At 36.0% G+C, this 27,795-nt stretch overlaps 2 protein-coding genes across 2 annotated transcripts in view; one reads left to right on the forward strand and one right to left on the reverse strand.

Annotated features, from left to right (window-relative positions):
- Positions 1–27,795, reverse strand: part of LOC145731918 (trissin receptor-like) — a 394,457-nt gene that overhangs the window by 188,666 nt on the left and 177,996 nt on the right. The window contains exon 2 of the mRNA XM_081983912.1: positions 17,477–17,706. Coding sequence (XP_081840038.1) covers positions 17,477–17,699 — 223 coding nt within the window. The 5' untranslated portion in view covers positions 17,700–17,706. The remainder of the gene's footprint in view (positions 1–17,476; positions 17,707–27,795) is intronic.
- Positions 777–15,479, forward strand: LOC145731908 (uncharacterized). The gene is made up of 3 exons (XM_081983903.1): positions 777–982; positions 13,753–13,833; positions 13,892–15,479. Exons 1-3 carry the CDS (start codon positions 916–918, stop codon positions 15,259–15,261), a joined length of 1,518 nt encoding a protein of 505 aa, XP_081840029.1. The 5' UTR covers positions 777–915; the 3' UTR covers positions 15,262–15,479.

Below are 27,795 nucleotides of genomic sequence, written 5' to 3' on the forward strand. Positions count from 1 at the left end.
CTACAAATAAACTGGTATCAAAATTCCGTAAACATCAGTTGAAATTTGAGAAATATCGTTCCAAGAAAGCAATAATAATAAGCTGTAGGGACCTTTATAATTTTCGATAGATAATGAAATGTTGTGCAACTACTGTAACAATAAAATAGGGACTGTTGTTTCATTTGATTTTGTTGAGTTATTACGGTTTAAAGGTTGCAAATATTGGGTTAAATTTTTGAGACATCCTGTATGAGACAATTTCTCATTCATGAATCATAAAACATGATTTTTTTAGCAGTTCCTAAGTTAATTTTGGTTAATAAAAATCCAGCAGAAGTTGGATGCATGATTTAACCTTACAATTTGTTCTACATTTTTACAAAATAACAAATATCTGAGAAACTGTAAAACTCAAACGTATTATAGTTTCTAAAAATAAAATAAATACTGGTATACTGGTAGTCCATTTGTAAAAAAACAGCTTAGATAATTTTTTGACTTTTAGGATAACCTGTATTTATTAAAAATAATTATAAAAGGTAAACCCTATATTTATTTTTAAAATTAAATAGTTTAGTGACAATTTGTCGAATAACGTGAATAACCCTGTATAGATAATATATGATTAAGTATATGAAGTACTAAATGAGTATTACAACTATCTAAAGATATTAATTCTCATTTAGTATTTCATTATCTCTGTAATTACACATAATTTCTTTCACATCTCGGATAGATCATAAAGGAGTTTTTTTTTAAATTAACCTTTGAGTAAAGCGAAAATATAAGCTCACGTTTAGATGTTATCTGCACCAGATAATCGGCGTCGCTTTGTAGAAACTAATATTATTTCTCTTGCAAATCGTTATCAAATATGTTACGCATAGTGGTGTGTGGTTCATATAGTTACATTGTGCAGTGTATTTTTTAAGAATGCATCAGTTTGCACTTTATAGGACAATACTGTTTTTCGTTTTATTATACAAAAACAGTTGCAAAGGTAAAGTAAACAACAGCTTTTTTTTAATTAGTAGTTAATACTGCTGCCTCAATTATGCCTAACAGAAATAAACGTTAGTTCATTGATATCAATCAAGGGCAGAATTTTCAAAATTTCCGTTAGAACATCTATTAATTATAACTTGAAACGGCATATATTTCAAACTTCTATAGATATTTTGTGTCCAGCATCAAACATTTTTTGAAAAGCGGTAAAATTATACAAAATGAAAATCATAGATAGTATTATTTATTACTTTAATCTAATTTATTATACGCGATAAATATCAAATATCATCTTTCTTTTGACTGGGAATTCTATATGTGACTGGAAAAAAATGATTATTTTGTCCTTGAGAAATACATACTTCAGGGCTCGAATATACACAAAAGTTAAGACTAATCATTAACATATGGATACGTTCTATTGGGTGATGGCGATCATATCAACCAATTTTCCACAAGTAAACCGCAGAAAATTATCAAAATAACAAACTTAGATTTTTAGATATTTTAATCAAAAAAGACAAACAAATTGGAAACCAAAGCATACAGGAAAGCAACCCACACAAACAGATGCTTAATATTACCAATCGTAACATTCAATAATTGTTAAAGAAGTTATTGTAAAAAGTTTTTAGAGTTTTAGGACTGCCAAAATAAACTGGCAATCAGAATCAAACTTCACCATTTAAAAGCCATTTTATACTTTACATTCATGTATATCTGACTTCTTCTTCTTCTCAGCCCGTATTTATCCACTCCTGGATGTAGGCCTCTTACAAATCCCTCCACGGCTTTCTAATTCTAGAAGTCAGGGTCCAATTCCTTCCTGCAACATTCTGGATATCGTCTCGCCATCGTCTCTGGGGCATACCAATGCTCCGTTTGGTCTCTCTTGGGCGCCAAACTCCTATGTGCCCACCTGTGGTCGTCCTGCCTTGCCACATGACCAGCCCATCTCCATTTCAGTTGTGCCACAAGCCTTAGAACATCTGTCACTTTAGTTCTTCTAAGAATTTCCTCGTTGCGGATTCTATCCCTTAGAGTGATTCCTATCTAGAGTGATTCCTATCATAGCCCTCTCCATTGCTCGTTGGGTGGTTTGCAGTTTATTGGCAGATTTGCGGGTAATTGCCATTGTCTCTAGTCCATATGTGAGAACCGGCATCACGCAGGCATCAAACACTCTTCTTTTCAAATTTATAGGAAATTCGCTAGATTTAAGGATAAATCCTAGTCTACCAAAGGCTGTCCAGGAGAGGCCTATTCTTCTTGTGATTTCAGAAGATTGAATTTCTTTGCCAAGTTGAATTTTGTGGCCTAAGTAAACATATTCCGAGACAACCTCCAGGAGTTGGTCGTCTGTACTCATGATCTTTGTTTTGTTCAAGTACATTTCAAGTCCAATTTGCAGCGATGCTCGTATATCTGACTAAATCAAACAAATTTCTAAAAAATATCCGCTTATTTTTTCGTCACTTTCGTCACAAAATAAATAGCTATTAATTCTGTACTTTCGTGCTTTAGGTTTAGCTACGAATTCTTCGAATTTAAGTGAAAAGTCACCCCTTTAACCATCGACTTCAAAGTAAATTAGTTGACCACATTTACCTTATCGTTTTGATCTTACTTTCCAAAACACCTGTCGTTCAGTGTCATCACTTACCTGGAAAAAAATAAATATTATCAATCATTACAGACTACAACACGCTGGATCAATATAAAGAAACTACAACTAGGAAAGTTTTGACAATTTTACAATATAATAAAGTTAGCATGCCCAATCTAACACAAATATTATCAATATTATGGCACTTCCGGTTATACCGAAAAGTAAAAGTAGAACCATACCGGGTATCTAAGTCGATTTTTTCAAAATATCTTTTTATTATTTTTTCTATATTTTATTATATTATTTTTTTTATTATTTTTGTTCTTTACTGGTTAGTTCGTATTTGACAATTAATATAAAAAATATGTTGTGTTAGTGAGCTTAAAAAGTATAAAATTTATTATTTTTTTGATAGATCACACGGTGTGTTAACGAAAGAATCAAATAAAACAAAATATTAGATTATCTCTAAAAGTTAATATGGAATAGCACACAGTACAACTTGATTAAAAATATCATTTAATTCTAACTTTGTTTTGAGACTTTTTTGCAACGCAGATCGCCATTTCCACACAGTATGTTTTGCAGACTGCAAATTACTAATGCTGTGTGATGCGTCATAACAGAAAATAGAAATATTTTGTATTTACTTCTCATTTAGATTATAAAAAATTAAGTAAATGTAAATCTTCTGGAAAACTGATCTCCGTACAAGAGTTCAAAAATTCTGTATGAGCAAACCATTTTCAGGTAATAATGAATAACTTATTTTCTGAAGTGAGAACAGTGCATAGCCAGCTTAGATTATCTACAAAGCATCCTAAATTATCGGGGGATAATGTCCGCCGCAGATGTGGACGGAACGTCAGGAAGAAATTCCATTGGACCACGGCTTATAAGCCCGGATAACTTTTGTATTTCAGTTTTAAGCGGCCGTGAAAGCCTTATTAGTCTGATTTAATGACCGGTTTGGGTGGCTAGCTCTGTATACAGAGTGGTCCACCATATACGATACGGTTCCTTACAGGAAAACGGCTAATTATTTTTCCGAGATTTTTTACCGGCACTTACAGGTTGTTTAAAAGAACAATTTAAAAATATTTGTTATTATACAGGGGGCTTCAAAAAAAAATACATATCATATAGGTTTTTTTCTTACGGAACACCTTGTATTCTAGATCATTTTTGAACTCTAGAGGCAAAATAAAGGCAACTTATTATGCTTTCTATACCTAATATTAATGGTTTTTGAAATAATTGTAACATTGTGGTTTAAATTAAAACAAAAAAATCTTTAAGAAATTCAATTTTTAATTAAGAGTAAAGTTCCAATCATTTAAGTTTAAACACTTTTATTATTTAAAAAAATATATTATAGGGTGATAACTAACTGTCAATAATGTCTTGAAAAAATAATTAGCCGCATTCCTGTCAGGAACCGTGTGGTATATGGTGGGCCATACTGTATATGGCATTTTTTGTACATGAGTGGAATTGTCGCTGTATTTTTTTTTTAATTTATTGAATTACTGTTTATTAATACCTTATTTTTTGCTCCATAAGATTATTATGGTTGAGTGAAATAATCAAATGAATTACATCAAGTGTTATCGACGGTAATACTACTAAAGCTTTATTAACCGCAATTTTAAATTATGGAAAACATGCTAGAATTAAAAATTATTTCATGATTAATTTAAAAGCTCGAGCTGTATTCACTGGGATTATTTCTCCAAATAATCAAAATTTCATCACATTAACACGCATTAACCACATTAAATAAACCAATCGTCCAGTGACGACATTATATTGATTACATGACAACGCGACGTAAAATTCATTTGTGTCCTTTATTTTCTTTTTGGATTATAGCTTTCCCTTTTTAATTATAAATCATAGCATTGATGAGCCTTTTCTTCCATTGCCGTTTTTTCTTTTTTTAAATTGGTTCACTTCACTTTACTGCTGTCAGCGGACTGTTGTTGGGTCAGTCATCAGTTTGGGTTTGTTTTGGATTTAAGTTTCAATGGTTTTTCTTGTTTCTTTGCTCTTCCTCAGCGTTTTCGGTTGTTGTAGCAAAATACCCTAAAAGATTCAACTGTTAACGACGAAATAGTAGAACAGGTGATATCCTTCAGATACTTAGGGGCAGAAATAATGGCCCATCAAGACAGGAGATCTGAGGTAAAGAAGCAAATAGATACGACCTCTAGAATAGCCGGATGTTTGAAAGATAGTATATGGAAAAACCAGTTTCTAAAAATAGAAGCAAAGACCAAAATATATAAATCATGCGTAAGGCTAATAATCACATATGCAGCAGAAACCACGGCAGACACCAGCAGAACCAAGAGCATAACCAGGAAGAGATGAGAACACTCCGAAGTATCACGGGACACACGCTACATGACAGAATACCCAACCAAGAAATAAGACGAATCTGCGACATACAGGACATTGTAAGATTGACGAGGCAGAGACGGCGAGAGTGGAATCAACACATCAACAGAATGGAAGACAATAGAATTGCTAAAATTGCGAGAGACGGAAAACCACACTCTAGAAGACCGCCAGGCAGACCACCAAAGAGGTGGAGGGATGCTGGATGTCGACGTCGCAAGGAACTCCTTAAAGCTGGAAAAAACAGGCTGAAAGCCTATTTCAAGAAGAATAAGAAGAAGCGTTTCCGGTTGTCCCCTGACTATTTTTTAAACTCGGTGAAGCTATTTTGACCTTCACTTGAAAAGCAAATCTAGTTGCAGGGATACATACTTTGGATCAGAAACTGTCTAAAAATTTGAATGTTTTTGACTTTAGTGCCTGCTCCTGAAAGTCGGTGGTGCTTTTGAACTCCTGAGCTAGACGAGTGTTTGTCCGCATAAACATTGGGCCTAGTTGACTGGACCAAAATCTTACCTGTCGCTGAATAATTTGATCTTATTTTACATTTTTTCTATATGTTTGTGCTCAAATCAACTTTACGTGTCGCAAATCTTTGGTGATATTACCACGCAGAAGCCGTGTCAGTTTGTTAAAATTTAATTATCGGGACACGTAAACATCTATACCAAATTAATTATTAAAAAAGTACAGGGTGCGGAATAACACACAGTCTTCTCCACTATAAAATTTATTAACCCACCAGTTAATGGGGGCGCGCTCGACTAGTTTCGGGCATAGACATGCCCATCATCAGGAGCTAAAAGAATTAAAACGCTCTACAAAGGTGAACTCAAAAATGTGGACAATGGCGAAGGACATACCTTTAAAGCTGCTTAACAAATTAGACGCTATCTTTCTATATAGGGATAGACAGCGAGACCCATATGTGGAAAATAATTATTAGGGGGACCCCATCCCGTAGGCGCGGGAGCCCCAATCGTACAGGGGAGTGCAAAAATTTTAATTTTTTGTTTGCTAAATTTTTGCACTAACTTGATGATTGATGATTAACTGGTGGGTTAATAAATTTTATAGTGGAGAAGACTGTGTGTTATTCCGCACCCTGTATTCTTACACCTCCACTGAGAGACAATGGACTTCTACTTCAAACTATTAAAAAAGTGTTTCAAGTACATTGACGTTACTGAATGAAATGGATAAACAATGGCTTAAAAAGCGCGTTTCCAGTAAAATGCTAATTTCTCTAAGAATATTAGTTAAGAAGTTTATAAAATTAATGATCAATTATTCTGACACTAAAATGTTCTGCTAGGTTAAGATCGACTAAAAAAACAACAAACATTAAACATCTTGTATCACACATAATGTTTAAAAAATTAGGTGTTCTACTCAAAGGTAAAGTGACTTTCTAAACAAAAGTTTCACTTTTCTGAAAGAAGCTATTTCATATGTCATTTTCGATTACTATTCAAATCTAATTTATATTATTGATACAATTTACACGTCTATTCTAGCAACCACCTTGGGATTATTCTCAAAATTGAAATAAATTCTCCTTTACAAAACTTTTAGCACGTTATTTTTTCTAAAAACAAATGTCATCTTTATGCTAACCTGTTATTTAAGGTTTTTCAGGTTTAATCTTACAATAAGTTTACTGTAGGTATATTATAAAATATTGATAATCATCGATATAATGCAATAAAATCAAAAAATAATGCAATATTCTACAATGACGCGATGTTCGAAGAATTCGTTATTATTCAATTATTGTAACTGATAACAATACTAATGTAAACGGTATGTTTGCAGACTATGATTATAGGGTCATAGATTATCGAAATATATTTGCTCCATATCAATCATCATTAATTAAGATAACGATAAACTTCATAAATGTTAATCTATAATACAGTCATTGTACGTAAATAGTACGTAGGGATTTCTGAGTTTCTGTAATTTTGGTGGTTACTCAGAGGTATTTTTTTTTTGCAGTGAACATTATCAGTATTTAATTCTAAGATAAAGCGTTAAGCTTACCTTTTAGTGTGCAAATGGAGACTGATACTGGAATATTATTGAAATATTTAATATGCAAAATGTTTGAATGAATTTTCTCATCTCATGTCTCATTCGAATTATCTATGTATGTTTACTAAAATCAACAATGCAAGTATTGCAAAACTTCAACTTTAAATCGTTTCACAAAAAGCGGGTTTTATGGATGCAATGAAAAAAAGCGGGTTTTATGGATGCAATGAATAATAACAGTAATTTAAGAATAAAATAAATAATGTACAAGTTTACAATTTTTGACACGTAGCTCCCTTACAATATTGTTACTCCCCTTATAATGGGGTCACAAACACAATTCTACACATTTTTTGTATAAGAAAGTTTTCTCTAACTTTACAAATTTTCCATTGAGGTCGTTGCGAATCAATGAAAAACTCGTCGGACAAAATCTTAAATATTGTTACGATTTTCCCGTGGGTTCACACAAAGTCAATTTAACTCAACAATTAATAAATTTATTACACTTCAAAACACTCCGTACAATAATTAACACAGCTACTAAAAAACACTACTATAATTCCACAATTACTCCGCTATTTAAACTTTACCGCGTTCCCAAATTCACTACTACACTACACACTACTCTCTCTCTGCCGTCGTCGACGCCGCTTCTTTTATATTCGCAAACCACGTTCTAGAATGACCGCGAAACGCTTCGCGATTTGCCTCGATTCTTCCAGGTGTCGCTTCCTAAGTGTGGCCTACTTTAACACGCGCCCGGCCAGATATTGCGGCGCATCGGTTTCATCGAGTATCGAGCATAGTAGGCCCAAACCGTAACACTGCCCCCCTCTTAAAGCTGATCGTCCCGATCCGCTTCATCTAATCCCTGGTATTTCTTGAGTCTGTCCAGATGGACAATTTTCATCTTGCCTTTGGGGCTGCGTTGGACTCTGTCTGCGACGTCGTTTAACCTTTTTACCACATTGTAAGGTCCCTCCCAGTGTCGTTGCCATCTTTGACTTAATCCTTTGCTCCTCCTGGGTTGAAACATCCACACAGCATCACCTTCCTTATAATTGCCACCAGCTGGTCTGTGGTCCAGTGTCATCTTCATACGGTCGTTCTCAAGTTCCCGAATTGTGATGGTTCCCTTCTGTAACGAACACTGGTCACACCGTTTACACCATTCCTCAGCGTCCTTTCTGAAGTTAATCCAGTAAAATCGATCTCTTATTCTAGCCAAAGTCTGGTTTACTCCAAAGTGTCCTCCTCCGCGACTGTCATGTAGTTCTCGCAGCACATTCTCTTTGCAGGAATTGGGCACTATTGTTTGGTAAACAAAGCGTTTTCCGTCTGGACTTTCCCATTTGCGAGTAATTAAGTCATCTCGCAGTCGAAGCGAATTCCACTGCAACCAGTAACCCCTTACTGTTGGTCCATATCTGGAAATCTGTTGCCAATCCGGTTTCAAATCCTTCTCCAACCATCTTCTGATTACTTTCAAATCAGAGTCTGAGCGCTGTCCTTTTATTATGTCCTCCTTAGAAACGCAGCTCTTCATTCTTTTTGTAGCCCCTTTATCTGTCACCATCGCGATTTGACCAATCCTCCAACCATTATGAATTTGTCCTTTCCGATACCTTAAGTCACTATCCAAAGCTTGACGATCCTCTACATATCGCGGTAAATGTCCTTCCGGGTTCTTCATTTCCTGCTCCTGGTTACGCCAGTTCTGCGGGGTCGGTAAACGAGACTGCTGTCTGCAATTCCATTGGTAATGTCCTTTACGTCCACAAATATAACATGTAATGTTTCTTTTAGCAGAGGAGTTCCGGTGATTTGTTCTGATGTCCTGATTTCGTCGACACTGTGGGTTTGGAGAACAAGACCGTTGTCTGCAATTCCTTCTATAGTGTCCTTTGCGTCCACATCGATAACATTCCACTCTAGTGATCGGACGTGATCGTTCTAACTGTGTGGACTGACCATTTCCTAATGCTGTCATTTGTTGCACTAATTGGCCGACCATTGATTCAATTTTACTTATTGATGTAGCAACATGATCGGCTGGCGGTTCTCTCTTCTCTTGAATAGTCTCTGGCTTTAAATCATTGCACGCAGCTTCAATTTCCAGCGCTCGAATCAGTAATTCGCTGTTGTTGCTCCCTTTGAACATCTTCAGCCATTTCTTTACCTCCAGATCTCGAATCCCATCTACAAAATACTGTGCCACAAGTTCTTCTTGGATTTCATCCGGGACGGCTGGGTAAGCCAGATGCACAAGGCGACGAATTTCGGTTTCAAACTCTTCTAGATTTTCACCAGTTTTCTGCTGTCTTGCCATTAATTGCGTTCGATACAGTCCTTTCTTATGTTGATCCCCATAACGACGTTCTAATGCAGCTACTAATGCTTCATAGTTGCTTCGTTGGGCGATAGGCACCGTCTGTAACAGCTCCAATGCAGGTCCTCGTAATGCCACTACTAGTGCTACAGCCATTTCCTTGGTACTCCATCCATTTGCATTTGCAGCGGCCTCAAATTGGAGTTGGTACATTGCCCATGAAGTTTGACCGTCGTATGTGGGAGGCTTGATCTTGTTTCCGGTGATCACTGTAGAGCTGGGTCCTCTGCTGTCAATTTTCTGCTCTAAGTCGCGTAGCTTTATCTCAACATCATTCTGAATTTTATTAATGTCGTCCCGAACATCATTAATGTCTTCCCGAACATACTTTAATTTTTCCTCAACATCACACTCCATCTTTTTAAGACTATGGGTTACATACTCTTGGATTTCTGTTTTGGTCCCCGCTAGAACGTTCAATATTTCTTCGTTACGTTTTTCTTGCCGCTCTCTATCTTCTTGACGCATTTCCATATCTTGTTGTCTCATTCTTTCTTTTTCTTCCTTCTCTTGTTGTCGAATCCTTTCTTGTTCTTCCTTCTCTTGTTGTCGAATCCTTTCTTGTTCTTCCTTCTCTTGTTGTCGAATCCTTTCTTGTTCTTCCTTGTCTTGTTGTCGAATTCTTTCTTCTTGTTGTCGAATCCTTTCTTGTTCTTCCTTGTCTTGTTGTCGAATCCTTTCTTGTTCTTTCTTGTCTTGTTGTCGAATTTTTTTCTTGTTCTTCCTTGTCTTGTTGTCGAATCCTTTCTGTTTGTTCTTGTTTCTCTTCTTGTTTTTCAAGCATTGCCATAATAGCTGCAAGTTGGGCCTCCATGTTTGCACTTTGACGTCTTGTTATTGGCATAAAATAAATTTAACACACCACTGTTCCGAAAATCTCTAGTCCGGTTCTGAACACAAGTCTCTAACCCGAAGTTTAGTTCCAATTCACGTCGCACTAAAGTCTGATCGCACTTCTGACACCAATTGTTACGATTTTCCCGTGGGTTCACACAAAGTCAATTTAACTCAACAATTAATAAATTTATTACACTTCAAAACACTCCGTACAATAATTAACACAGCTACTAAAAAACACTACTACAATTCCACAATTACTCCGCTATTTAAACTTTACCGCGTTCCCAAATTCACTACTACACTACACACTACTCTCTCTCTGCCGTCGTCGACGCCGCTTCTTTTATATTCGCAAACCACGTTCTAGAATGACCGCGAAACGCTTCGCGATTTGCCTCGATTCTTCCAGGTGTCGCTTCCTAAGTGTGGCCTACTTTAACACGCGCCCGGCCAGATATTGCGGCGCATCGGTTTCATCGAGTATCGAGCATAGTAGGCCCAAACCGTAACAATATCTTGAAAACGGATAACTATCATTTAATGAATTAATAGCTTGTTAGAAAGGTATTAATTTGCTCTATTTAATGGGCTATAACACAATTTATTTTAGTTTTGCCAAAAACCCTTCTCTAACCCAACCTAACCTAATAACTATATGGTTTTCTGATTTAATATGTTTAGGGCGTATCGATTTAAAACATGCATGTTTATTAAACTGCAGTCCTTCAATATATCATTGGGCAGAATCGCTCATAAATGATCCTTCGTACGAGGAGGTTATAAAAGCCACAAATAAGCTTAAAAACAATAAAGCCACGGGAAATGATATGATTCCTTCTGAATGTATCAAAAATGAGGGATAGCCGTTACACAGACACTTGCACAGGCTCATCTTATTAATATGGGAAGAGGAAGCAATACCAAATGAACGGAATAAGAGTATAATTGACAAACAATCTAAACTTTTAAAAATTTTAACCTATTCAGAATAAAGAGGACAAAAAGAAGTGCAGCAGTTACAGGGGAATTTCTCTCATTAGTACTACATATAAACTTCTAGCCAACATAGTCCTGGAACGCCTAAAACCAATTACAGAAGAAAGTATCGAAGACTATCAATTCGGCTTTCAAAGAAACAAATCAACAGTTGACCAAATGTTTACTATAAAGCAATTGATCGAAAAATACTGGGAGTTTAAACGAGTCCACCATCTTTTCGTGAACTTTAGACAAGCATACGACAGCATACTACGTGTCAAAGTGTGGGGGGCAATGGTGGAAACAGGAATACCGAAGAAACTTATAAATAATATAACCAGGATGAGCGTGGACGGTTCCCGAAGTACAGTACAATTCTGAGGTAAACAGCGGACTTAAGCTAGGAGACGCGATATCCCCGGTTTTGATCTGGATAAAGTAATAAGAACCCCTAAAATAAGCGTGGAACACGTTTCAGTCGGGATGGCCAAGATTATTGCTGACTTTTGCCGACGACATTGACGGAGTGACCTCTTTTTGAGGGTGGAAACACAAGCTGAACAAATAGGGCTCAGAGTAAATGAAGACAAAAACAAGTATATGCCCACCAGTAGAACAGGACGTAGAGATAGAATGGGTCAAAATGTCACGGTGGGGGAATACAATTTCGAGAGGGTCACAACCTTTAAGTATTTGGGAGCCACAATTGCTCAAGAAATTAAGGTCCGAATTTAAAGTGGAACCAATGTCTTTATGCACTTAAGTCAGTGCTAGCATCGAAAAACATTTTGCGAAGAACAAAAATCACAATCTATAACGACGAACTGAAATTAAGAACTTTGGAAAGAAAGATTCTGCGCAAGATTTTTGGACCTTCGCGAAACCTAATAACCCAACAGTACCAAATAAGAACCAACCAATAAATATCAGAATTATACAAGGAACCAGGTCTAGTGAAGGAGATAAAGGCAAGAAGGCTGCAATGAGCAGGTCATGTGTAAAGACAGCCTGACACACGGATGGTGAGACTGGCTTGGGAAGAAGGACCAGCAGGACGAAGACCGTTAGGGCGACCCCGAATGAGGTGGCGAGACAACATCACAGCGGACCTAAGGAAAATTGGGATAGAATAGGAACCAGGGTCGATGGAACATCGACAACAATGGAGGCGAATAGTACAGTCGGCCAAGACCGCCCCCGGGTTGTAGAGCCATGGGGTAAGTAAGTAAGTATATTAATCAAATGAATATTAATAGCGACTTGAAACTTACAACACATAAAATATAAAAGAGATAACATTTAATTTAACGTTTAGGAGATATTAGCAAAAAAATGCGAATTATATAAAAAGTGCTGTAGCAGTTAGTTTACTAAAATAAATTGTGTTATAGACCGTTCAATAGAGCAAACTAATACCTGTCCAACGAGCTATTATACATAATTAAATAATAATTATCTGTTTTCAAGATATTTACAATGTTGTCTGACGTGATTCGCAGCGCACTCAACGGAAACGCATGAAGTTTGAAAACGTAAGTGTGTTATTTTCAACATATCTTTTCATTCGTTATTTCACTTTTTTGCGTTTACTAAGTTGCGCCTTACACAGAACGAAAGAGTTAGAATTAAAAGAATTATTTCCAGCGTTTTCTCTTAGCCTCATTAGTTGCACAATTTTTTTTTAAAGCTGAATCTTTCATGGTTTTCGAGATATGGCCGATGACCTCTGTTAGTGGAACACCGGGTACGTTATAAAATCAAAATGTCTTTTACTACGTCACAGGGGACCGTGCCCGGCTCATTTAACTGTCTTTTTGAGCTTTTTATATAATTACTAGCTATTTAAACAATAGCTCGTTATAATGCATATATTTTTAAAAGTTTATATGTATAACCTTAAATTTCAGTATGGTTTATGACCCAATTTGGCCAACGTCGATTTTAAATTTTAATCTTTTTTGCTTCAATTTGAAAGAAATTTGAATAATTTTAATAATTAGGCTTTTAGGATTCTCTGAAGACGGTGGTAGATTTTCCACCGTTTTTAGGTATCAAGACCGAGCCAGTCAGTGCTCTTGTGTTGGGACGAATAGGTTAATGTTATTTTCAAATTAGTTGAAAATAGTGCGAAATTTCATTTTCCCAACAAACCTTTTTGTGTGGTGAGACAGAAGACCCAATTAGCAAAGAAAAAATAATAATTGATTTTTCCGCACTAATGCGGTCAAAACCTCTCATTACGTAACTCAAAGTCGAAAAATGATTCATGCATATGTCGATCGTAGATAAACTATTGTACATTACTTGTGGGTTATGGCAAATTAATGTACTTGTGTGCTCACTACAACTCCTACGACCTCGTTTTATTATTTCCCACTAGTTACTATACAAATGCTTATACCACGCCAATAATGTCAATAACTATTATGTACATGACACTGCTCAAATATGACGCAATAATAATAATTATTGTTACAGCAAAGAAATTATTATTGATATATTTCATTTTTAGGACTCATCTATGACTATCAAAATGATGAATGCCCTTGTGAGCTGTCTGATTTGAACTGTCTTGTGCTAACTTACTTAGATGGTAGGTATAACTTCGGTTTGCTAAAAGTAGACAAATTTTAACTAATAACATTGTGCAGGTAAGGAATTGAAACGCGTTGAACAATGCGCGGATATATTCGAAGCAGAGGACATTTGCCACGATTACAAATCCAAACTTGAAAATATAGTTTCGTGTAGAGTGGAACCACAGAACTTTGAGGATTCAGGAAACGTCATTGACGTAGAAACCGTGACCGTGAGAAACAGGGATAGAGTGAAAAGAGATATTTCAAATATGTGGTATCGACAAATAGATTCGGTTGATTTAATGGGTATATCTAGTACAACTGAAGAACCAAGTTTAAGTGATAAATTTACATCTGAAAGTACAGTTGAGGCAAGTAGTGAAACAGATCCAAATGAAAGTAGTTCAAGTGAGGAGCCAAGTTCAAGTGACACATTTACCACTGAAAGTATAGTTGAGACAAGTACTGAAATAAATTCAAGTGAAAGTACTATAACCAGTAATGAGCCTACTCAACCATCTTCTACGTCATCCAGTACAACTCAGGAGCAATCGGCTCCGACAACAGAACAAACAGAATCGAGTGAAAGTGATTCAACTATTGTGGATATTTTGTCCACAACTACTTCTGTAATTACAACTTCAACATCTGTATCTACTACACATCCATCAACAACTTCATCTGAGTTAAGCAGTACCACTGAAAGTACCATAACCAGTAATGAACCTACTCAACCATCTTCTACGTCAGCCAGTACAACTCAGGAGCAATCGGCTCCGACAACAGAACAAATAGAATCGAGTGAAAGTGATACAACTATTGTGGATATTTTGTCCACAACTACTTCTGTAATTACAACTTCAACATCTGTATCTACTACACTTCCATCAACAACTTCATCTGAGTTAAGCAGTACCACTGAAAGTACCATAACCAGTAATGAACCTACTCAACCACCTTCTACGTCATCCAGTACAACTCAGAAGGAACCGGCTCCGACAACAGAAGAAACAGAATCGAGTGAAAGTGATTCAACTACTGTGGATATTTCGTCCACAACTACTTCCGTAACTACATCTGTATCTACTACACCTACATCAACTACTTCAGCTGATTTAAGCAGTACCACTAAAAGTACTACTATTCAGCCTGATACACCTTCTACGTCACTTATTACAACTCCGGAGGAACCAGATCCATCAACTGATGAAGAGGATATAAGTGACAGTGATACAACTTCTGAACGAACTTCAATCACTTCTTCCCCTCGACCTGATATAGTTACTACGGCATCCGGTACAACGGAAGGATCAGTGACTAGAACTCCTAGACCTTTTCCAAATAGCGGAAATCAAGTAAACTTAACAATATTAAATCGTCTATTTTGCGCGGTTGCTGTATTATGTTTAAAAGTGTCAAACGTCTATTTGAATGTCTATTGATTGTTTGTCCTATGGTTTTAAAGTTACAAATCCTTTGATACACAAAAATAATGAAATTTAAGTTTATAGCGAAATGCTAATGTGATAACAAATGTGCTGATATGATGAAAGGTATTTTTAGTATTTTGTTTAGTATTCTTAGTTTACTAGGAAGGTTTTCTAAAAGTAACTATAGAAAAATAAAAATGTAAACTTATTAATAAAGTAATTTAAACTTTTGTATGTATTGCAGCTTGATTCTTCATGAATATATCTGCCTTATTACCATTTTTAAATGGTTTTTCTTTGTCATATACAGGGACGTAAAGGAACTAAGTAATTTTCGGTGTTTTTTGCGACACCCTGTGGATTGAACAACTGACAATTGACATCACTTTATAAAATAAAATTGTGACCTGTTCATTTCTGAATATTTTTTTTATTCGCTCTGATATCTCAATTATTAGAAAAACACAGGGTTTCGAAGAAAAGGTGAATATTTATCTCAATTTCACCAACGTCGACACTCGAATTGGATATGAAATTCATGTCGTTTTTCTGAGAACTCTGTACCTTAAGTTAAATATTGGTCACGTCACACTTTTACCTATCAGTTTATTGTGTGAAGAATGCTTAAAAGTATACAGGGCTAATTAAAAAGTCCCATTTTTACATTTGGTTAAATGTAATTTTTAATGCTTCCTTCACACTTTATCCAGGCTTAGGACTGGTCCAATTTGTGCTTTATAATAAACCGGAGGGTGTTTAAAGGTCAACTGGTCGAAAGAATCACAACAACAATAAATTAAGAACAATATGTATGAAGGTAAAGATTCAAAACACCAAGAATATAAGAACCTGTAGAGCAAAAACATTTTCAAAATTGTTTTAGTAACGCGTTTGCACTCCACGCGCCCTTATCACGGCAGTCATCCGTCTCCTCATGCTTCTGATTACATTATCAATCATGTCTTGAGGCAGATTGTCCCAAATCTCAACCAGAGCAGCTGCTACTTCTTCGGGATTTTGAACTGCAAGAGTTATGGACCTTAATACGACAAATCCTAGACCTATTTCATTTATAGTATCATATATCTGTCTATATCCGTTCCTGAGATATTTACTTTTTGTTATGAAATTTTACATTTGCAATACCTAAAACAATTGTAATGTTCTCATATGAGAAAAATGGTCAGAAAAACCAAAAACAAACAAAAGGTTATATTAGCAAACCATTTATTTGATAATATAATTATTAATTTAGACTTGCGTTTTGCTGACAAATCCACTATTTTATGAGCCGTCTAAAATGTGGTGGTGCAAGATAAATATAGGGAAGTATTCGCTGTCATTCTGACATTTAACACATGAGGGAAATATTCAGAATAACTATTAGGTGTCCTGAGAAGAACTCAAAAATTAGATTGAAAACAGGGTGTTCCATTAAAGAAAAAAATTGAAAAAGTTGAATGTTGGCTTTTCGATTGATTTAGCAACACTCAAGTCCAAAACATTAAAACTAAAGCTTTGTTATTTTTGGATAAGTATAGGAAATAAGGATTAGTTAAAGTTTTCTTCAAATTTTCAGAAGTTTCATCGTCAATATCAAATCAATCCGTTTAAAAAATCCAACTTTATGGAGCATCCTGTAAAATTCCATTAAAATTTAAAACGTTGAGTTGACAATCCAGTCCCTAACCACTCTAATATTTCGAAAACCACGCTTTCAATAAAAAATATTAGAACATTCCGCAATGTTATTCATGGCAGCAACAATATATTTATTCCAAAAGAATAAATTTTGTTTATTTGCAGAATATTGTTTGCTATCCGGAAGGAAAACTCGTAAAAAGGCTTTTTATTAATTTTCTTTATACTGTATTTTATTATTTGCTTTCAGAGTTCAAGCCTCCTACGATTCCATTTAAGGCCAAAGTAATTTCCTTAAAACAGACGACGAGCGACTAAACTCGACCGTTATTAAATCGAGCAAGCAACATTGGTGACACGTGGCTAAAATATAATTAAAAGTCTAGGAAAACCCGATGATTTCCAATTATAAAACTTCGTTATAATTTTATAATAGAACCACGTTCCGCTGCATAACTATTCGCATCAAACCCACTACGTTCAAATTTAGATTTCGTCATTGCAGTTAATACGAGAAACTACTGTGACGATCTGAGTTTTTCCGTTTAAATAATATTTCTCAATTTATCCTAAAGTACATACTTACCGAAAAAGCAGAAAGCGAAAACCATCGTATATAAAGCAATAAAAATTGCTCTGATGTAAAACTGATCGAAGATATATTCCTGCTGAGCGTAAAGCTGGGAGTTGTTAACAAAGCTTTTCAAATCTTCAATTGTAGAGTTGAGTTCGATGAACGAAATTGTTGAAGTTGGTGTTAAGTTGTCCGCGTCTATCTCAAAAATCGTTGGAATCGGGTCATTGGTCATGTTTAATCTGGAAGTTAAAAGAAAGTATGTATAAAGTAATAATGCACTTAAAACATAGACTCCTACTTTACATCTCATTTAAACTCATTAGGATTTAGCTCTATTTATCGAACGCATTAATAACCCATTAGCCTCCTAAGTGCTTGTATAATATTAGCTGAATAAGTGAGTTTAAGTGCAATTTTTATAAAAGGGACGTTGATTGATATATAATAATGTAGGGTTGTCGCTGGTAGAATTAGGTGTTTTATTATATTATGGGGCGATAAAGTCGTTTGTTATTATGGTTATTTATGAATCCATGGCTGAAAGCGGAGGGTCTTTATTCGGTCAAGGATGTAGCCTTTATTTCATCCCGCTGTACGTACAACGTTTTATGCACCAACGACCTTTAAATTCGGAAGTACTTTACGTTTTGAATGTTGGCTATCATATTGGCTATTCAAACTTTGTTAACAGCAGCGCAAAATAGCTGAGTGGTTAAACCACGTTCTTAAATTTGTCAACCTCGATACTCTCCTTCTGTCCATTCCTCTACCTTCATATACCTTGCCGTGGTGATTCTTCTGCAAAAGGACATAGCGGCTCTCATTACGCATTACATGTCCTAGATATTGTAGCTTTCGAGTCTTAACTGTATTCAGGACTTCCTTCTCCTTTCCCATCCCTCGCAGCACTTTCGTATTGGTTCTTCTCTCTGTCTAAGGTATTCATTGGAATCTTCGGTACGGCCACATTTCAAATGCCCCAAGTTTTTTTGGAGGAGGCCTTCGTAAGCGTCCACTTTTCGACCCCATAAAAAATAATCGAAAACACGTGGCATCGCATCAGGATGGGACGAGATAGGAAACATTGCGCTCAGAAAACTACCGAGACGCGGGATAGCTGCCCTATTGAATATTGTTAACGCAATACTTCAACTGAGGCACTTTCCTGCTGACTGTAAGAGAGCCGATGTTATCCTGTTCCCGAAACCACAAAAGAACCCGCTGTTCCCCCAGAATTATAGGCCCATCAGCCTCTTGCCATTCTTATAATCAAAAAAGTGGCAGAAGAATCAACCTCAGGAGTCTAAAGGAGCAAGAAGAGAACCTGCACGTCATCCCCGACGAGCAATTTGGATTCCGGAAGACACTATCAACGGAACTCCAAGTCCTGAGGATGACCGAGTACATCACGGAAGGGTTCATCAGGAAAGAAGCGACAGGAGCCGTGCTGCTAGACGTCTCCAAGACCTTCGACAGGGTTTGGCACAGTGGACTCAAGACTAATCAAGATGCCGGAAGCCGGCTTTGTAAAACTAATTAGATCTTTTCTTTCAGCTCGTTGCTTCCAAGTCAAAATCGACAGCGTCTACTCAAGTTATAGGGAAATGGAAGCAGAAATGCCGCAAGATGCAGTACTGTCGCCATTTCTCTATAACATTTATGTTTCAGATCCGCCTAAAACTCAGCAAACCAAACTCTACGCAGATGACACTGCGATCATGTCCCGGAGCAGGAGCGCCCGACTTCTGAACCGATACCTTCCAGAGGAGACCACAGCATTGGAGAAATAGTGCAACAAATGGAAGATCTACCTAAACACGGAGAAAACGCAGGCCATAGTCTTCAAAAGAAGACCAAAGATGAGGATAGAAGGCAACGTCAGGTTAAAAAACTTGGACATCGAGTGGCGCAACGAGGCGACGTTGAGGTTAAGATGTACAGGAAACTCACGTGGGGAAGCCACAGAGAATACGCCAGACAGAAAGCCAGAGCGACCAGAGCAAAACTGTAGCTCATGACAAGCAGGATATCGAAGCTGGCACTTCGGAACAAAGTGACGCTCATCAACTCATCGCACCTGAAGCAACTCTAAGCTGTGGAAAACATTGCGTTCAGGACAGCGGTTGACGCTCCATGGTACGTCAGAAACGTGAACATCCAACGAGATTTAAAGTTCACCACCGCAACGGAAAGAATCAAGCAGAGCGCAGTGAGGATACAAAAAGCAGAAAGCAGCGAAAAGTTATCCCGGTGCTAACTGGGCTCTGACTGCACTCCTGGCACTTTTCCCCGCTTTGCCTACGCAAAAGGGCGAAAACCATCCCCCACTCACCAGACCCTAACTCCCCAAAACTATAGGATGTAAAAACAGACGGACAAAAGCTGGCTGTTTAGACATCCTATAGTTTGCCAGGACCACCAGAGATGGACGAGCTGACGAAGAAAGAAGAAATAGAGGACAAGAAGAGCGCCAGAAGAGCCCCTTTGTCAGCGGGGGATCCTTCTCCCAGGACAGAGGACGCCGATGCAACTCTGGGAACTTCCCGAAAGGGAAAATTCCTGGACTTGTAGCGACTTCCTCTTCCAGACCTATCCTTTTGGTCTACAGCGATGGGAAGGTAAAAAGCAGTAGTCTTGCTTGACCCATCTATCTGAGGCCGCATTCCCAGCCACAGTAACATCGCAATAGGCGAATTTTCGTTGACAGCTGTAACTCGTGGCTAGTAAAGACTTTTTTCATTTTAAGAAATGCTGTTCTGGCTTTTTCAATACGTGTTCTGATCTCCACAGAATAGTCCCAGTTCTCATTTATGTTCGTGCCCAAGTATATGTATTTGGTGATTCTTTCTAAACGAGTTCCTTCTACCAATAAAATATCACGGGTGTATGGTTTTAGTGATTATCATACTTTGTTTTGTTGGTGCTTATTTCGAGACCGTATTGTCGACTGTATGATGCAACACTGTCCATTAGGAGTTGTAAGGAAGCTAGGTTGTCTGCAAAAATAACGGTATCATCTGCATACCTTTTATTATTCATTCGTTTATTTAGCAACATTCTTTCAATATCATACAGGGCTTTCCTGAAGATGTACTCCGAGTACAGATTGAAAATTACAGGAGATGCATCCCTGCCTTACAGCACGTAATATTTGTATCTCCTCTGTTGCTTTTCTGTCTACTCTGACACAAGCCATAGGATTTCAGTAAAATTTCTGATGATTTTGAGATCTTTCCCATCCCGGGCAGATTTTTGCAGAACTTCCATTATTTACGTGTGCCGCACTTAATCAAAACGCCTTCCTATATACGAAACATGCATATAAGCATATCGCAGTTGACGTCCGTGCATCGCTGAAACAGGATCAAAAATAGAGCCTTTTAAGTACCTCTAGCACTTCTAAAGCCGAATTGGGTTTCATTATACTGTGCATTATTTTCAGGAATATCTTTAATAGAAGGCTCATCAAGCTTACTGTTCGAAAATGGTTACATTTGTCAGCATTAGGCTTTTTGGGGAGATTAACAAATTCAGATTTCAGCCACTCCGTGGGTGTGACGCTCCTATCATAGATCGCATTCAACACTTTTGTAAGCCACTTCGATCAAGCTTAATATTTCAGTAGGAATTCAATCGGAACTCAAGGCCTGTTGATATTTACCATTTTTCAAGGCTGCCTGCACTTCTTCCTCTAAGATTAGGGGATCATCTGATTTATCAATATTGGGTGGCACCGTTCTCACGTCTCCTTCTTCTCTCGTTCATTACCTTCCGCAAATTTTGTAATTTAAGGACCTATTGTCCTGAAAGACGCACCCTAAATACTAATGTATACGGAAATATAAACCAAAATAGGATGACGTAACAATGACAAATAATTGTATATTACGTAACTAGTGCTGTAAGAACAAGAGAATAAAGTGTAAAGAATGGAATTACACACTCACCGCTACGCGGCTTCGTGCGTAACTTCTTCCATATCGTGCGTAAAATACTTTATCTACAACAGTTACATAATATCGTAATTTCGCACTATTTTCAGTGTCATAATGACCTTAATTACCGCACTAGTGCTTTTTTGAATCTATTACCGCACTAGTGCGTTAATAATCGGTGAACAATTTGTTTGTACATCTGGAGTTCTGTTGCCTCCACTATCTTGCTTCTTGTTAATATTAATATTAAAAGTAACTTTTAGTTAGATATTTTTTAATTAAAAAACATGACATACAATTACATGAAAACTCAATTATTATTAGGATAAATATTAATGGTAAACTCTTTGCAATTGGATAAATTAATGCCAGATGTTGACATGCCTAACAAGTTGCTGAAAATATTTTTATTTTTTTTTTATTTTTATTTATTTTATTTTTTTCAATTAATTATTAAAATAATAATCGTTGTAGATAAAATGTTGTACGTAACACGTAGGATATGTTATTAACGCACTGTGTGATTACACCACTTGGCCTGCGGCCTCGTCGTGCAAATTTTCACATGCGTGCGTTAATAACATTCATATCCTACTTGTTATGTAAATAACTATTATACTTTACGTAACATATAATTTAGAATAATTTTATATAATATATTTATTATATTTATTTAATATAATAAAATATATTTTCAACGTATTAGCATCGAAGAAAAAATAATAATGTAATAAATTTTTTTTACAAAAACATGTTATCTAATTGTTAGTGTTGTTTTTAAAATAATGATTTATGGTAATATTACAGTTATTATTATATGTATAAAGATCTACCTGTCTGTATGCTATTTTTGTTTCATTTTCCGTATAGGCAGATTTCGTTTGCATATTTGTTATGGTACTATATTCCTTCTTGTAGTAAATTGTTACTCTATTACAGGTGATATTTTATAATCAAGGGAAGTTTCTCTCCAGTCTGTAGACACTCTTGATATAAATTGCTGCTTCATATTTTCACGTTTAAATTGTAGGCACTTGGGCCAAACAAATTCAACGACACGTACGTTTACTACTTAAACATCTTTACAGAGATCTTGTTTCAAAGGTGGATTCAAATTATTTGGAATAAAAATATAATTTAATATCTACAAAAAATAGCAGAGACAGTGTTTATAAAGAATTCAAGTAAATACGTTCCAAAAGCGAACTAGATAAATGACAATAACACGTAGGTTTTTTGTAATATTTTATAACGGCTTTCCCCACGCCCTTTAGTCGCATACTTCGTGAATTTTTCATTACGATAAAACAACAAAAAATTAGCAGCAGTGTAATTAATATAAACTTTTTTGATTGATTATCTTCCACAAAGTGCACGCCTTAGACTGCCACAATATTGCTATTAAAGTTAATTGTTTAAAGCTTTATCAAATTTCCAGATCTCGTCTTGTTTTGTGACTGTTGTATACATAGTGGCAAAAACGGACAACATGGTTTCTTGAAGGAAGACGGCGGAATATTTTGTAAATTTTTTAACATGGCATGTACAGGGTGCTGCATTTTCGATGGTTTTACGGGGTACAGAAAAAACGGTAATAGATAGAAAAAAAAGTAGCATACGTGTTCTGATCTCTTTTTCTGAGCTGAGATGACTGGAGAAAAGTGGGCGGCGCAAACTTCTTTTGTTTCAAAGGGGGGCTTTCGAAAATTGGTAATTTTTGTACCTCTTCAGTATTTCAGTTGCTCTTAAAGTTATCAAAAAAGGAAGAACGGTTCCCGGTAGAAGTTTTCATATAGAATCCAATGGCGTCGTCAGTTTTTTTCTATTTCGTTTAGTTTCTGATATATGACAGTAAGTTACATTTTTTTAAATGGAACATCCTATATATTTTTACGTCATTTAATTCTGTTGATTTTTACCTTTTCAACGGTATATTACAACATATAAGTTTATGGGGGTTAATCCTGTTATTTTAAAAAAAGACCTTTTGCTAAGGTAAAAAAGGCTAATATCTAAAATACCAAACAAAATCGGAAATCATATAAACTAACACATCAGAAAATTTAATATTTTAAATAAATCTTATTAAAAATCTAAGTTGCAAACAGTTCTACCGTCACTTTAATAAGAAAAGTGGCTATTTCTATTTTCTACTATTTTTAAGGTGGAAGTTGAAAAAACTGTTTATAAACGACATGTAACATGTTAATATGAACATAGTCAAATTTTGTTTCGACTGTGGGTATTTTTATACATATTATTTAGCACTTTTTTGTTAAGGAAACGCTTTTTTTCTAATTACCAAGATTAACGTTTACAAACTTATATGTTTTAATACACCGTTGAAAAAGTAAAAATCAATAAAATTAAATGAACTAAAAATATATAGGGTGTTCCATTTAAAAAAATATAACTTACTGTTATATGTCAGAAACTAAACGTAATAGGAAAAAACTGACTACGCCATTGGATTCTATGTCAAAACTTCTACCGGAAACCGTTTTTCCTTTTTTGATAACTTTAATAGCAAATGAAATATAGAGAAGGTTCCAAAATGACCATAAGAGTGTCCCTTTTATACCTAAAATAAACCATTAAAAGGGCACTGTTAATCCCATAGTTTATAGGTATAGCATAAACCATTTGTATTTATCTGCTATTGTTTGGCAGATACCGAATTTCAGCTGCGTTTATGCGTAAAATATAGTTGTCTAAATCCCGTTTTTGAGATAAAAAAAATAAAAGCAAAGTCACTTATGTATTTAAAAAGAACCCAAATTGTCCTTCCAATGACATACAGGGTATTCCAAATATTACGGAAATGTCTACCTTCTGCCACACTGCAAAGATTTTCATCTTTTGCAATCGCAGGTCTAAAAAATACATTTCTTTCTTTTATTACTAACTAAAATACCTGACAAAGTCCAATTGGAAGGTGGATTAAAGACGAGAGATGAACACGGTAGATAACGCTTTCAGTTCCCGATCGAGTAATGTTTAATAGAATATTTCTCTTGTGTGGAAAGGTCTTTTGTCATCATTTTTGATCATTATGAGTAATGCTACTTGTTCTCTTTCTTTTATTTGAACCATTTCGTGTTCAACTTGCAATGCAACTTGACACATCATAAATAAACTGCGCTACGTCAACCAGGACAGCGATTTTTTTGGGTCATTTTCAAAATCTCGCCATTTCGAAATGAATTAACAGATTTTAATGCGATTTGAATTGTCCTTGGGCTTGATTTATTGGCTTTTTCCTGATGTAAAAAACAAGCAAATGCTTTAATATTTAAGTATTTCCCACATGATTGCCTGGATACCCTGTAAAGTCTTACCAGCGACAGTGAGTGAAACTTGAAATGGTTTGCAAAACTTGTTCCACTACACACAACCACGTCCACTTTAGCTGTCTCTGGACACCCTGTATGGTTGTAACAATCAAGGGAGTTGGCTTAAAATTATGAACTTAGACTTAGAATGACAGATCAAAGCTGCCATGAGCACTGCTATGTGTTTCTTGAGTGACAAGATGTTAACTGGAAAACGGCCAAAAACGCCCCGAGATATTGATCTAAAAGCAACACTTCTTTATGCTAAAACAAACCGAAAAAAATTATTGATATTTGGAAACTGCTACAAACTCCCTTTTTTGCATGTACTTCTTTTCCACCTTGTATTTCCCATCAGGCAAAAGCCAGTAAATCAAGCTTAATGGTAGTCTAAACCGCATCAAAATCTGTCGTTTCCTTTAGAAATCGTGAAGATTTAAAAATGTCCCAAAAAAATCACATTTTGTTACCTTTTGCTGCATTTTCTTTTATATTTTCTAAAATTTCGTGCAGCTTTTGCCATTTTCACTGACTGACAGGACTATCAAAGTCTATCAATTCAGGTAAAAACATCACTAAACAACATACCGTATAAATGCCAGAAACAGTGAATAATCGCTGAATTAGGTGAAACATAAAACATTGTATGTACCATAGGCGTTAGGGAGAGTAAAATGACCATCAAGCCAAAACCGCCCTAGGGCCTATGAGTCGATGGATAGGTTTCTTTAGGACATTATCTTCTCTCTAACACCCTTGGTTCATAAATAGCTATTAATAATTCAGCGCCCTGTATCTTGAAAATAAACCACATTTTATTAACACATGTTTCATGGAAGACTGACATTTTTCCATTGTCTATTCACCCCAATATTTTGACTAAAATAGAAAGGACACCCTGTATATGCTTCTGTGGATTCAAGGAGACTCGAAAATATTCATGAAATTGGCGTTTTCTGTTAATTATGCCTCAAACCATGACATGATTAGGTAGTCCCTCTCTCTCATAAACAGCTGAGCTTGAGTTAGAGAACGTAAAAATTGCAATATACGAAGTAACACCTAATGAGTTAAGACTATGGGAGATCTTCTTATTTAATTTGATCTATTAATTGGGTCGCCTTAGGGGTCGCTCTTGGGATGTAGATCCCCAGCTGTCCTTCCATAGCTTAGGTGGTCCTCCTGTGGGTCTGTCTCTTACTGGTCGGTTCCGAACTTCGTCATTGGCGTAGCACACTATGCTAATTTAGTTTCGACCCATTTGATTCCCAATACCCATCGCTGACATCTCTTCTATAATTTTGTTCATTAGTAGGTTGAATAGAAATGGGCCGAGACTGTCTGATTCCTTCTGGTGTTCTTATGTTTTTCGTGTAGTTGTATCCTGTTTTAATCTTTCTATAGTTACCTGTATTTAGATTGTGTACAACTTCCACGATGTTGCCGGAGCTTGTCTTTCCTTTTGGTAACATCTTTCCTACATCGGTAACGTCAGTCAAACGTACTTTGTCAAATGCGTTAGTGAGGACAAAATATACGTATGATACCACGTTGTATAAATTAGGCATCTGTTTCATCTGAAACCTTGCTGTTCTGTTCTTTTGTATTTGTGTAAGGAGAATAATATCCTGGCTTAGGAACTTAGGAGAATGGTTCGGCGTCACGTTCTCCAACCTATTCAAAGCCGCAGTTTTTAAAGTAAGAATAGCAATGATGATGAAGATAGCAATGAAGAAGAAGAAGAATGCCTCTATACTTCTCTGGTAAAGTATTCGGCACCGACGCGGCGTATTTTATGATTTCGTTGCTATTGTTGTCTGCTTCTGATGCCTTAGTTAGTTATTGTAGCTTGATGGTATGTTTCATACTTCCCTATCTTAGATGTCTCTGGAGCACTGTATAGTTTTTGACAGTAGTTTTTCCATGTCAGTATGTTTGTTTTTTTAGTTTGTTTAAATTCGTTTCCTGGCTTTTCCCTATTCTTGAGCATCTTCCAGACCTTGCGACGCTCCATATATGTCATGATCCATATCACTAGCGAATTTGGTGCAGTTCTTTATTGATCTGATTGATATGTATGCCCTAGAGCTCTTCTTTTCTTTTTTTTTGCTCTTTCACTTCGGTGCAAAATTCTAGCTTTCTGCTGTTTCTTGCGATTAAGTTTACCAACCTTCAGTATGCAAGTTTTGATTTTTCCCCAGATGTCCTCTACGTTTAGTTCTGCTATATCAATTTTGCTAAGTTTACTGAATTGTCTGCTTATTACCAACCTGTTCTTATTACAATAAAACTATAAAGCATATGTTAACTTTGACTTGACTATTAAGAGCTTTTTCAAAAGAAATAATTACTCCTCCTCGTAACTGAAACTCTTTTGAGTAAAAATAGAAAAATGGTAAGGGCAAACTACAAGCTACCAAAACACTTGCCTAGCACCTTTCAAATATAAAGGAATTATTCCATCGCAAAACTTTTAGTGCTCACAGCGACTTCAATTTTATTCTTTTTCCATTAACGCATTTTCAGACAACCTTCTAAAACGGTAGCAAAAAAGTGAATATCCCACACGTGTTTCACACTCATAAAACTATACGGTGAAATTTCATTTCGCACAATATTTCCGAACGCGTTTTCATAGCCTGAGCATAACTGGAGTCATTGAATCTAAAGCTTTAAAAGCTAACGGTTTCAAAGTAAAATTAAAAACCCATCGTTTCATCTCTTTTGTTTGCTATGTCGTTGAGTATGGCTTTCGTAGTAGCTCGAAAAAGGAAATTAATATCTATTAAACGAGCTATCAAAAAAGATCATAATTTGAAGGACGTCAGGAAAAATCATGCAAATTATGTCGTATTTAAACTTAGAAAGAATGTAGACTTATGTTTGTAGAGTTGCCTGAAAAATAATTAGGTCGCTACTTATGCAGCCTTACTGATTTGCTGCTTTAACTTTTTGTGGTATTTTAAAGAAATTCTCGGGAACAACGGAAAGAAAAGCAAAAGTTGTTGTTTGCTGAAAGTAGGGCTTAAAACTTTGATATTTGCTTGTTTTGACGATTAAG

This window comes from Ips typographus, linkage group LG1, assembly GCF_016097725.1.
Source record: "Ips typographus isolate SLU linkage group LG1, UJ_Ityp_2.0, whole genome shotgun sequence".
Lineage (NCBI taxonomy): Eukaryota > Metazoa > Arthropoda > Insecta > Coleoptera > Curculionidae > Ips > Ips typographus.

Bases quoted from the DNA above. Each gene is read 5' to 3' on its own strand.
- LOC145731908 (XM_081983903.1), top strand. From the start codon at position 916: ATGCATCAGTTTGCACTTTATAGGACAATACTGTTTTTCGTTTTATTA. The intron at 983-13,752 runs GTAAAGTAAACA...TTTCATTTTTAG, and splicing joins ATACAAAAACAGTTGCAAAG to GACTCATCTATGACTATCAA. The intron at 13,834-13,891 runs GTAGGTATAACT...AACATTGTGCAG, and splicing joins TGTGCTAACTTACTTAGATG to GTAAGGAATTGAAACGCGTT.